We start from the raw sequence: 11206 nt of genomic DNA, 5'->3' as shown, positions 1-11206 counted from the left end.
AGGCTCCAGATTAGGGAGGCTGACGAGGCCGGTCGGCCCGGGCTGAGAGACACCCAAATTCTCTAACCGCTGCTAATTAACGAGCAATCCAATTCCGTGGACCCCCAACTCGGGGAAGGCGGGAGGGACCCGCTGAGGGCAGGCGGGGGCCTTGGCAGGGCTCGGCAGCCGGGTGGTGCCAGGCGCCCTCCCCCACCCCACCCCCACCCGCCAGCATTCCGAGGTAACAGGCATTTGTTACCCAGCTCGTGCCAGGAGCGATTGGCAGGTTCGAGTAGGCACAGTCATTCCGCACACAGATGTCCCTGTGCTCACTCTTCTGATATGAATTCTGTCAGCTCCAAATCTGAGGGAGATGAGCAGACAGCCACACAGACAGTTACAGACACAGACACAGACAGTGCAATTGTCTGGAGGACACAGAACTCCACAGATATTTTTCTTCCCTGAAAAAAAAATTGAATGAAAGAAAAATAAGAAAGGCTCCCACTAATTTGGGGAGACGTGTCTGAACCCCTGAGAGTGGCCCTCACTCCTTCCATCCTCCCTGGGTTGCCTGCCCAGACTCTTCCAGCCTCCCCCAGCACCCTACAACAGCATCCCTGAACTTCAAATCATTGCAACTAGAGTTGTTGCAACCAGAGCTCCAGAGCTGAAGCCTGGGAGGTCTGCTCCCTGACCCAGAACCCAGAATTTCTGAACCCCTGCAAAGCTCTAGAATATCACCAAGGTGTAGGTTCCAGTCGTCTAGAATCTCTGAAATTAAAAATTCCACAACTCCCACTCCAGGGCAAATTGTGCCCAGTGCCCAATCTTTGGATCACCTTCTCCATTAGAGAGGGGGAACTGGGTACTGTCTGGTGCCCTGGATTGGAGAGCCCCGCATGCCTGGTACTCACCGGCTGTCCCCAGCCTTGGCAACCAGCCCCAAATGCAGCCTGCCCTTTGACTTAGGAATGTGGAAAGGTCAGGCCCCATGACTCCTGCCCCTTTCTGGCACTCTTTTCCCAGCTCCAGTTCCCATCCTGACCCTCCACACCAAGGTGGACTTGGCTATTCCACCTCTGCCTGTCCGCCCCGCCCCCCTCCCTGCGGCTGGGGGAGCGACCTGGTTGGTCACTGGGCATCTGTGAGCAGAGCGGGCATGAAGAGCCACTGGGGTTTTGTTCTCCCTGGGCAGCCCATGCTGGTGGAAGAAGGGGAGGCAGGCAAAGGGGGCAAAGAAACTCCACAATGTCGGAGGAGAGGGCACAGAAGGGTTTGGGTTGTGGTTTGTTGGATTGTTTTTTAAATTTTTTCTTTCTTTCTTTTTTAAAGCAAAAGCCCTCATCCTGTGTCATCATTTTTATTGGATCTGCAATTCTGGCAAAAATCTGTCTTTAATTTAGCTGTCCATATAAAACTCCTCACTGTATAATAATGAACAGATGCCATGGAATTTAAGCTGGAGCCTCAGCTCCTCCCCGCTTTCCCCCCGCGCCTGGCACCGGGCACCGGGCACCGGCTGAGTGGCACAGACTGGCACCAACTCGCGAGCGAAGGGTGGGCAGGGGGCGACCTGGGCTCAGCGCCAGGGCGCTGGGGTGGTGAAGAGGTGTCCAGGCGCCGGGCTTAGCCAGCCGGGAGCTTTTCTCGTGGAGGCACCAAGGGAGAAGTGTTTGAGGAATTTTTCTGTCTTTTGCTACAAAGAGATCAGTAGTTAAGGATTTTGTTTTGGTTTTGCTTAGGGGCTGTGTGGTTCTTCTCAGATTTTTAAAAAAAGCACCTCCCTCCCCCCAATATAAACCCAAGTGTTTTCGTTATTTTAACTGAGTTGTTTTGAACCCACCCGCTGCGCGGCGCCCCGGCCTCTGCCTCCGAGCCCAGCCGAGCGCTCGTTCGCTGCAAGCGGGATCCGTTCCACAGCCGGCCGGCCCACGGAATCCTGGGCGCCGTCGCCCCCGGGGACTCCCGGGCACCTCCCGCAGGGCAGGAGTACCCTGTTGCCCTCCAGGAGTGAGGCTGGATGTGGCATCTGAGTAAGCAGCAGGAGAGGTGAAGGCAAGAGAGAAATCCCTACTTGCCCCACACGATTCGCTCGCTTTTCCCAAGGGGAAAGAAAAAACTCTGCGAGTCCAGTGTCCCCTGCTGCCTCCGCCTGTGGTCGAGAAAGCAGGCATCGACTCGGGATTGAGGGGTTGGTTCTGAGCACCACCACCACCACCCCGCCCACCTCTCGCCTTTAATGCGACTCTGGCGAGAACAGATGTCCCAAGCCGGGCGGACTGCCCAGACCCCGCCCAGCTGTGCCCTTGGCGAAGACTTGGCTGAGGGTAGGAACTGGCACGCGGGTCCCCAAAGGGGTTTGGGGGCCCCCTCGGCCCTGGCGGACCTGACTTCGCAGCCTTGGCCTCCTGGCTAGCACAGCCTCGGGCGGGAAGTGGAAGCGCCCCAGAAAGACCTGTTCCTAATTCAATTAATTCCGAAAAGAGGAATGAGACGCAGACAGGAGTGGAGAGAAGCCCAGAGAAAGGTTCGAATAACGGAACACCGGGCACACGCTCTCGGCTCTGGAACCCTGCAACCGCAGTCCGCCTGGGAGGCTGCGCTGGGCTCCTGCGCTGGAGTGGGCAGGCAAGTGGGCAGCAGCAGAACACACCCAGGCACACATCTGGGCAGCGTCTCCACCCAGCGCAGTGCCCCAGCTCCTTTGGCACAGGCAGCATCTAGGGGTTCCCTCGCCCTCTCCCCCGCCCCGAGTGCCCCAGCTTCCCCTCCCCACACTAGGGGGCTGAGGTCCCCATTCAGTGGCATCTGCCCCCAGAAACAGGTTGCCCTCCTGCTTGTGAGCCCAGGCTTGGTCTGGGTGTTCTCATGCTGGCACTCCTGAGCGGGTGGGGTGCTCCTACCCCATTGCTTTAGGGTGGAGAAAATTTCAGAGAGCAATAACGACCCTCCCAGGGTGTCTGTGCCCTTTCTTACCACTTCTCAACCAGGAAAACTTTGTCCGGAATTTTAAAAGAATGAGGAATAGAAAGGCAGAAGCCACTTCAGGATTTGGAAAAGGAACAGGCTTTCAAGACTTTTCACCGCTCAGGTCGTCACCTCCCCTCTGGGCCTGTGGCCAGTGCCTGGGCACCCAACCCTAAAGAAAGAAAAGTGACAGTGTCTTGGGCTGTGAGCTGAGAAGCCTGTTGTGACAGCCAAGGCCCGTCTGCCCCCTCCTACATCTCACCAAAAGAAAAAGCTTTCTCCTTTGAGCACACATGGGCAAGTCAGGTGTGGAATCCTGTGCTCACCCTTGCTGTCACACGGGGGGCCTGGGAGTGGATGTCAAGGCCAGGGCTGGTCAGGCCTGGCCTCCACTGTCTCTTTCTTCCTGCCTTCCTTGAGAATTAAACTGTGGAATCTAGAACTATCCCTCCGTCTCAATGTTCCCTCAAATCAACAGATTCCTCCAAGGAGCAGGCAACTTCAGGTTAAAGATTTTGGGGAAGAGGAGGAAGAAAATGTTGCCCGAGAGGGAATGAAACCTCTGACCTCTGAGGGGGAATCCTTTTGCATCTCCCTTCTTGTGGACTTTCCCGTAAAAGGGAAAAAGAGAGAAGTAAACACAAGACAGTGGAATCTAGGGTGTGTCAGGACTTCCCTGTCGCTGACTCCAATGGGGCTCAGTTTCCCTGGATTGTACTCAATGATTTATGGAGCTGTCCTGGGTGATGAAATCAGAGCTGAGGGTTCACTGGAGGTTCACTTGGGGGTCAGGGTCCAGATCCTGGCTGAAATAGGGTTAAACAGGGAGAATCAGTAGTGCTTTCCCTCTCTCCCCTGATGTACAAATGACCTGGACTCAGAGACATCTCTATTTCCCAGTCATTTCCAAATGCTGGACTTTGAATGGGGGTGGGAAAGTCAAGAGCAGGATGCCCTCCGGATTGATCTCGGCTCCAGCCTTCGGTTTGACAGCCCAGGGGTTGAGCTGAGACGGCTGGTTCCTGCTTGGAGATCCCATTGCTCAGGCTCGGGCAAGAAGGGCATGCGACGTCTCCCCTTGCCCTCTCCCTCCCACCGCTCTGGCCCCTTTTTTCCTCCCCGCCCCCCAAAACACACCTCCTTCTGTTCCTGGAGCTTCTCCGTGTGTGCGCGCAGAAGTGGGAGAGCAGCGAGAGAAAAAGACCTGCGAGGGGGAGTTTGGGGCCGTGTGTCCGCGCGCATCTTCTTCTCCTGCTCATCTCGCCAGGGAAGCTGAGTGTTGGGGAGGGGGGCGATGGGAGAATAGAGCACAGCCGGAGTGCAGAGAGGTGGGGGAAGGGTCAGGAATTGGGAAAAGGGCGGCTCACGAGGACGCCGGTTTCACAAGATGCGGAGGCGCTAGGGATCCCCGCCCCCAAAGGGGCCCCGGGCGCTCCGTCCGCCCGAAGTGACCACAGACGCAGCGGCCCAAGAGTCGTCAGCATCCTTGGAAAGGGCTCGGATCCGGCTTCAAAAACAGAATCGAGCCGCGTGGAAGAGTAAAGCGCAGGAGTCTATGGTTTGGCCCGGGGAGCCACGTGGAGGGGTCTTTTGCGTCGGGCCCCAAGCCATTTGGATGCCACCCAGCCCGGGACTTCAGAGGGCGTTCTGGGAAACCAGCTGAATCGGAGGGAATCCCAATTAACCTTGCTCTTAGGGCAGGAAAAGACTCAGGCCTCAGGATGTGTACCGAGTTCCTTTTCTCTCCAGTTGCCCCTGCCAGGCCATGACCCATGCCATGAGCAGACCTGACTCCTTCAGATTTGGGTCTGAGGTTCTCACCTTGGTCCATACTCCATGCAAGAAGTGAGGGAGATTGAAGGTGGGCCGACTTCTTTCTCCTAAGAATAGGGGTGATTTAGAGGTCTATAAGAGCCCCCGCCTTAGACCACCGACAGGGGCGAATCCTCAGAACGAAAGGCCCAGTTCTAAATCTCACGCTAGAGAAGCGATCCTACGAGAATTCCAGAGAACGCGGTGAAATTTGGAAAGGATTCCAGTGAAATTCTCCGAAAACTGTAGGAGAGTTCCGCCCAGAATTCCGGCAGGCCAGGCATTGGGAAGGGCCTCACGCTGCGCGGCACTCCCTGGAGCCAGGGAAGCTCGGCCTCCCTCTGGGGCAGGAAGAAAGCGCGAGGCTGGACGATCGTCAGCACCCGGGAGCGGACAGCTCCCGGCCCGGTCCCTGCTCCGCGCCATCCATCCCGGGGTGAAGGAAGGAGGGCCACGTCTCTACTGGGATGGTCATTTAGGGGAGTCGCCGCGCTCAGGGTCAGAGAGTATAATCCGATCTTCCCTTTTGCACCTAGGGAGTCCTTCTTCAACTACCTTTCCCTTTCCCCCTTTGTCAGGGTGCTCTCGTTTTGGGGTCTTGGATCCAACCTTTAAAAGCCTCAGCGTGCCTGACCTCAAACCGCAAACTTAACACTACAACGCCCATTTCTGCTCTGAAACGGGCAGAAATATTTATGAAAAAATAATTTAAATAAGCAAACTCAGAAACAGACTGGTCCTGGTACTCCTAACTGTATTCAGGCTTTGGGATGGGGGGGCCTTTGGGACTTAGACCCCTCTCCAAATATTCCAGGGGGCACTGATGTCTGGGGGGGGGGGGAGTTCTTTCCGGGAAGTCAGTTCAGAGCAGCCTCTGTCCCTGAGGATCGGAGAAAGAACTCTGGGGCTATCTTGCCTGAGAGGGGGAAGCGGCTTGGGCCGAAGGCTCCTCCGAGGCGCCCTTCCTCCGTCTGCCTAAGTTGAGGGCTTCCTTCTACCGGGAGCTGCACCAGGCAGGAAGGGGATTGTCCCTGTGTAGACCACAGGGCTTCTCGAGGCCCTGTCAGGGGAAGCCTGTGGCTAGGTCAAGCTCCACTCTGTCTACCTGGTGGACTCCTAGACTCAGGTCCCCTCATAGAACTCTGGGGTGTTCCTCCAACTTCATCAACACCCCTACAAATTTCAGAGTTCCTGAGGCTGAAAAAGGCTGATTCCCTTGAGTCCACTGAAATTGCAAATTTAAGACTGAAAAGACTTCTCCCATTAATATTTCATCCTCATAACTTTATAGTTTTTTGTTTTTTTATTTTAAAACACCCCTGTCTGGCTCAAATGGTTGTCTCTTCATTTCTACACACTTGTTTTCTGCAGCAGTGAGCAGAGGGTTGTAAAATGACCGACTGCTCCCAACTCGGTCATTTTTCAGTGATGAAAAGATATTTTGTTTTCGAAAGAGGTGCGTGTGCATGTTTGGGAACTGAAGGAGAGTAATGAGATTACTGCAATGCTTTGTGCTGGGGGCGTGTGTGAGTCTGTGTAAGGTCTGGGAGGGGCAGAAGTATAGCTGTTTCGGTGCCCAGTGGGTGGGTGGGAGGGGGTTTAGTGTGGGAATCCTACCCAGGAATGCCCAGGGTCCCTCTACATGGCCACTGCACAGTCACTTGACTCTGTTTCTCCATCACCCGGAGTCCCAGCTCAATCCCCCGAATGAAATGAGGCCACCGTGAGAAACCGGTCCGGCTTTGCATCTCATTTACATAAATATTTATTAATCGTCATTAAACTGAACAGAAACACGCAATGCACTTCGGGTGTCCGACGGGAGTTTCATCTTCACTACAAGAGGAAGGTAAAATTGCGTGTGAGTGTGTGGGTGAGTGTGTGGGTGTGTGGCCTGTGGGTTTGCATCTTTGCAGAGTGTGTTTGGATGCCTGATCTCCTGCCTCCGGTGGGAAGAGGTTCTCCTTTTGCCCCCTTTTTTGGGAAATCTCCAGAAGGAGCCCTCAGCCCTCTCCCTGCCCACCTGCCAACCAGAGCCAAGAGGATGTCTCGGACAAAAACCCCCTCTCCAGACACTGGAAATCGCTGGGCATCTGGCGCCCACCGAGGCACAGTCGGGCAGGGGTGGGGCTGCCTCCAGTTCTCGGTCTCCTCCCTCGTCCCGGGAAAGGACAGAGTTGCCTGCGGGGAGGTGGGGTGTGCGGTGAGCTCTCCTCTCTCTGTCCCCGGACGCCCGCGCCGGGGCTGCGTGTGCGTGCGGTGTGGTGTGCGTGTGTGTCTTCCATGCAAACCCTCCCTCCCCAAACCGACCCCCCCAACAGTTTGCCATTCCATACAAATTTGGAAACAGATTTTTAAAAAACAGCAGGACGCACAGCGGGGACGGGGCGGGGGAGGGCAGTGGCACTGGGGCCCCAAATCTCCGAGTCACTGATTGTAAGAACCTGGGGAGGGGAGGGGCAGCGCCGGCCCCCACTTCACCAAAGTGCACAGATCCGCGCTTGGGCGGCGCGGCCCGCGGGCCGGGGGGGTGGGGAGCATCCCGGGGCCGGGCCGGGCCGCTAGGCTCAGTCAGAACCTCCTTGCATAGATATTTGTGTCTTTTTATTATTGGTAGTAGTATTTTTTGCCTTTTATTGCTTCTAAAAGTTCTTACTGCGTTTTCTCTCCGATCCGGACTCTGCGTTCGGCCTCCGTCGCCTCTTAGCTTTTTTTTTTTTTTTTTTGTATGTTTGTTTGTTTGTTTAAAAAAGGGAAAAGGGAAAAATGGATTCTAGTTACAAATTGTCTTGGCCTCTCTCTTTCCTTCAATCCACATTCCCTCCCGCCAAAATTAAAATCACAAAACGCTTAGACTAGGGGTTAGGGATGATGAGGGCTTCCAGGTCCAGGCTCCGTGCCCTGACTTCTGCCCTCTTCAAGAAAGAGGGGGCGCCCGGCAGCTCGGTGTCTGTTCTAGTAATAATAATAATAATAGGGGGAGAACAGTATCCCACAGCTCAGCTGCCCCCTTACCAAAGCCTTTGGGCCTGCAGGGGGAAAGGGGAAGAGAAAACCTAAGTGCAGGGATTGGGAATTGGTGGGGGGGGGGATCTCCAGGGAGTGCCCAAAGAGGGGTCCCTGTAGAAGTACTCCCTGGGAAAGAGGAGGAGGGAACCCCTTGGGGAGAGAGAAGGCAGTCCCCTGGGGGAAGCGAGGCCCCTGGGACGGGCCACCCACAGGTAAGAGGACCGCGCTGCCTAGGAGAGCGGCACGACCGGCAGCCCGCTCCCCGCGCCCCGCGCCGGAGTAGGTGGGGTGCCCCTGCGCTCGAGGGGCCTAGGGGCAGGGGTGCGGGCAAAGGCAAAAGAAAAAGAAAGGGGCGGGCGCGAGGTCTCAGTTATGGAAAAACGCATTGAGCTCCTCGTACACGGGGCCCCGGTCGTGGTGAAGGTGCATATCGTAAGACAAGAGATTCTCCGAGTGGACGCCCCCGCGCACAGCCGACGAGCCGAAGACCAGCCCGTGGCCCGTGGGCCGCGAGCCGGGCAGCGCCGAGTAGTGCATAGAGTAATGGTAGCTCTTCTCGTGGTCGGGCGACGAGTCCTGCTTGAGCGAGAAGTTGCCATTGAGACAGAGCGGGGGGCTGAGCGGGCCCTCGTACTCGGAGCTGTTGTAGTCCGGGCTCGCACCGCCGCCGCCAGCCGCCGCGTACAGCGTCTCGTAGGCGGCGCAGTAGCCGTGGGTCCGCAGGGCGTGCGCCGCGCCGCTGCCCAGGCCGCCCGCCGCCTGGCACTGTGCGCCCGCCAGGCGCGAGCACGGGTACGGGTAGGGGTGCATGGCGAATGGGCCGCCGGAGCCGTGGAAGCGGCCCGTGCCGTCGGCGCCCTGCTCAGTGAGGAAGTTGCGCGAGTTGAGCTGCAGGCAGCCGGCCACCAGGTTGGTGGTGGGCTGCGACAGGCCCTTGCACAGCGTCTGCACGTAGGACACCAGGTCGGGTCGCTTGCCCGAGCGCAGAATCTCAGAGAGCGCCCAGATGTAGTTCTTGGCGAGGCGCAGCGTCTCGATCTTGGACAGCTTCTGCGTCTTGGAGTAGCAGGGCACCACCTTCCGCAGGTTGTCCAGCGCCGCGTTCAGGTCGTGCATGCGGTTGCGCTCCCGAGCGTTCGCCTTCTGCCGCCGCAGCTTGGAGCGCTCCAGGCGCGCCTTGGTCATCTTGCGCTTCTTGGGCCCGCGCTTCTTGGGCCGCTCGCCCTCTGCCTCGTCCAGCCCTTCCTCTTCCTCCTCTTCCTCCTCCTCCTCGCCCCCCAGCTCGCCTTCCTCCTTGACCTCGGCCAGCGCGGCCTCCGGCACCTCGTCAGCACGGAGAGGGACGGGCTTGGCGGCCCGGGCGGGCCCCGGAGCCCCGGGCCCCGGCGGAGGCGGAGGTGGCGGCGGCGCCTCGCCCTTGTCGCTTCTCGGCTCGTCGTCGTCGCCGTCGCCCCAGCTGGCGAACTTGGGCACGTCCGAGAGGAGACCGGGCTCGCTGAACAGGCGGGTCAGCATGGTGCCTGAGGGCGCCCGGGGGGCGGGAAGAGGAGAGAGCACAGAGTTAGGGGAGCGCTGGGGTCATCCCGACCCCCGTAACCCGCCTCCACCCCCGAGTCCGGTGCGGGTTCCCGCCCGGGGGGCCCTGGGTGCCCACCTCCTCCGCTTGCCCCACCCCGAGCCAGCCCAGCCCAGCCCCGCCGCCCGCCCGGGGTCTCGGCACAGGCCCTTTCTCCGGCGCTGGGCCCCGGCTCCACCCCTCGCCTGAACGAGGGGCCGCTCCCCGCGCCGGTCCTCTCCGGGTGTGGTCGGGGACAGAACAGGGGCTTTAGGGAGCAGATCTTTCGCCGGGGGGAGGCGGCGCGATCGCCAGGAAGCCTCTTCTCTCCCGGCGGTGGAGGAAGGCTGGGCGGCCGCGGTGGGGCAGCTGCCCCGCTCGGCGGCTCCGGCGGCCCGGGCCCCGCCGCCCGGCTCCCCCGCCCTCCCGTGGCTCTCACCCCCACACTCCCTAATCCAATTTGCAACTTGGCCGCGCGCCGCCCTCGGCTCGGCCCCCACCCCCGCAGCCCCAGTTCCAGAGGCGGGAGGATCGTCTCCTCCAGCCGGGCGTCCCCAGCTCCCGGAGCCGGCTCGGGGCGGCGAGGACTGAGAAAGCCGGGCGTGGGGAGGAGACTGAGAGAAGCGAGCCCCGTCCGTCTCCCCTGCGGTCAGGGACCCCCTTCCCCCCTTTAAACTGCCTCCCTCCCACACGGCTCTTCAGATCTCGTTGTATTTCGGGATTGATGGGAAAAAATCCAAATTTGTTTGTTTCCTTCTCTCTCTCTCTCTCTTTTTTTTCGGTGGTAGGGAAAGGTCGAAGGTTCCTCCGGGACAACCATGGGGGGGGTTCCCATCTCAGCCTCTTCACGCCCCCCCATGACCCTGCTTTCCCCCTCCTCCCCAAGCCCATCGCAGGCAGAGACGCCTCCCTCCGCAGCCCACTGAGCTGCAGCCCCTAGGGGAGAGGGAACCCTGGGCGCCTCCGATGCCCACCTCATTAGGGGGCATCGTCCCGGGAAGGGGGGATTTAGGGACCCTCCTGTCGGCCGAAGACGCTGCCCCCCACCCCCCAAGCGGCGGGTCAGATCTAGCTGCCTTTCGGACAACTTACCTCGGAAAGGAGTCAAGGGGAGAGGGGAGGGGAGGGGGGGGAGGGGGGCAAGAGAGAGAGGGGGGAGAAGAGGAATCTTCTTGCTTATTTCATTGTTCCCCCATCTTCAGGGAGCGGGGGCAGCGGCTCCTCAAGGCGGCAGGCGCCGGCGTCTTCAGAGCGCCATGCGAACCGCGGAGCGAGTGTGGCATCTCTACCAGGCGGGGTACCAGCCTCTATGCCAGGCCATATGGGCTTGGCACGTCACGGGCAGCAGCTATCACATGAGAGACGGTGATTGGCATGCGTCTGCATTGGGGGAGAGCCGGCTCCCCCGGGACCCGCCGCCATCTGTCACTCTCTACTCCAAAAAAAAAAAAAAAAAAAAAAAATTAAATAAATAAAGGAAATAAATAAATATCTCTGCCTCCCTCCCCTCCCCGCCCAACGCAGGGAAAGCAGGGATTGAGAGGGTGGTAGGAGGAGTTGCCCCCCTTGGATATAGAGTCCCCCACAAGGGAACAATGGGGTGGCAAGGCTGGAACTTGGGGGGTTTTGATGTCCCCAATTCTATGCTCCCTCCAGGGCCCTGTTCTGTCCACTTCCTCCCTTGCAGGCCCCCAAAGGTGGGTCAGGGACCAGACCCTCGGCTCTGGAGGAGGGACCTCTATGTTTGCCTCCACCCCACTCCACCCCGACCCCCAGGAGGATCCCCTCGGTCACAAAGGGACAGCTGAGGCCCCCTCCCAGGGTGGGCGTGGGGGACGTTCCTGGCCTAAGCCCCATAGGTAGATGTTGGCACCGTGC

The 11206-nt window shown here is 59.0% G+C and overlaps 1 protein-coding gene across 1 annotated transcript; it reads right to left on the bottom strand.

The window, feature by feature from the left end:
- Positions 1 to 6505: 6505 nt before the first annotated feature.
- Positions 6506 to 10649, bottom strand: NEUROD2 (neuronal differentiation 2). The gene is made up of 2 exons (XM_065897004.1): positions 10421 to 10649; positions 6506 to 9293 (listed from the first exon to the last, which is right to left on the bottom strand). The coding sequence occupies exon 2, from the start codon at positions 9286 to 9288 to the stop codon at positions 8140 to 8142; it is 1149 nt and encodes a 382-aa protein (XP_065753076.1). The 5' UTR covers positions 9289 to 9293; positions 10421 to 10649; the 3' UTR covers positions 6506 to 8139.
- Between the last annotated feature and the right edge of the window lie 557 nt (positions 10650 to 11206).

This window comes from Phocoena phocoena, chromosome 19, assembly GCF_963924675.1.
Source record: "Phocoena phocoena chromosome 19, mPhoPho1.1, whole genome shotgun sequence".
In the NCBI taxonomy this organism is placed as follows: domain Eukaryota; kingdom Metazoa; phylum Chordata; class Mammalia; order Artiodactyla; family Phocoenidae; genus Phocoena; species Phocoena phocoena.
This window is presented reverse-complemented; position numbering and strand designations above follow the sequence as displayed.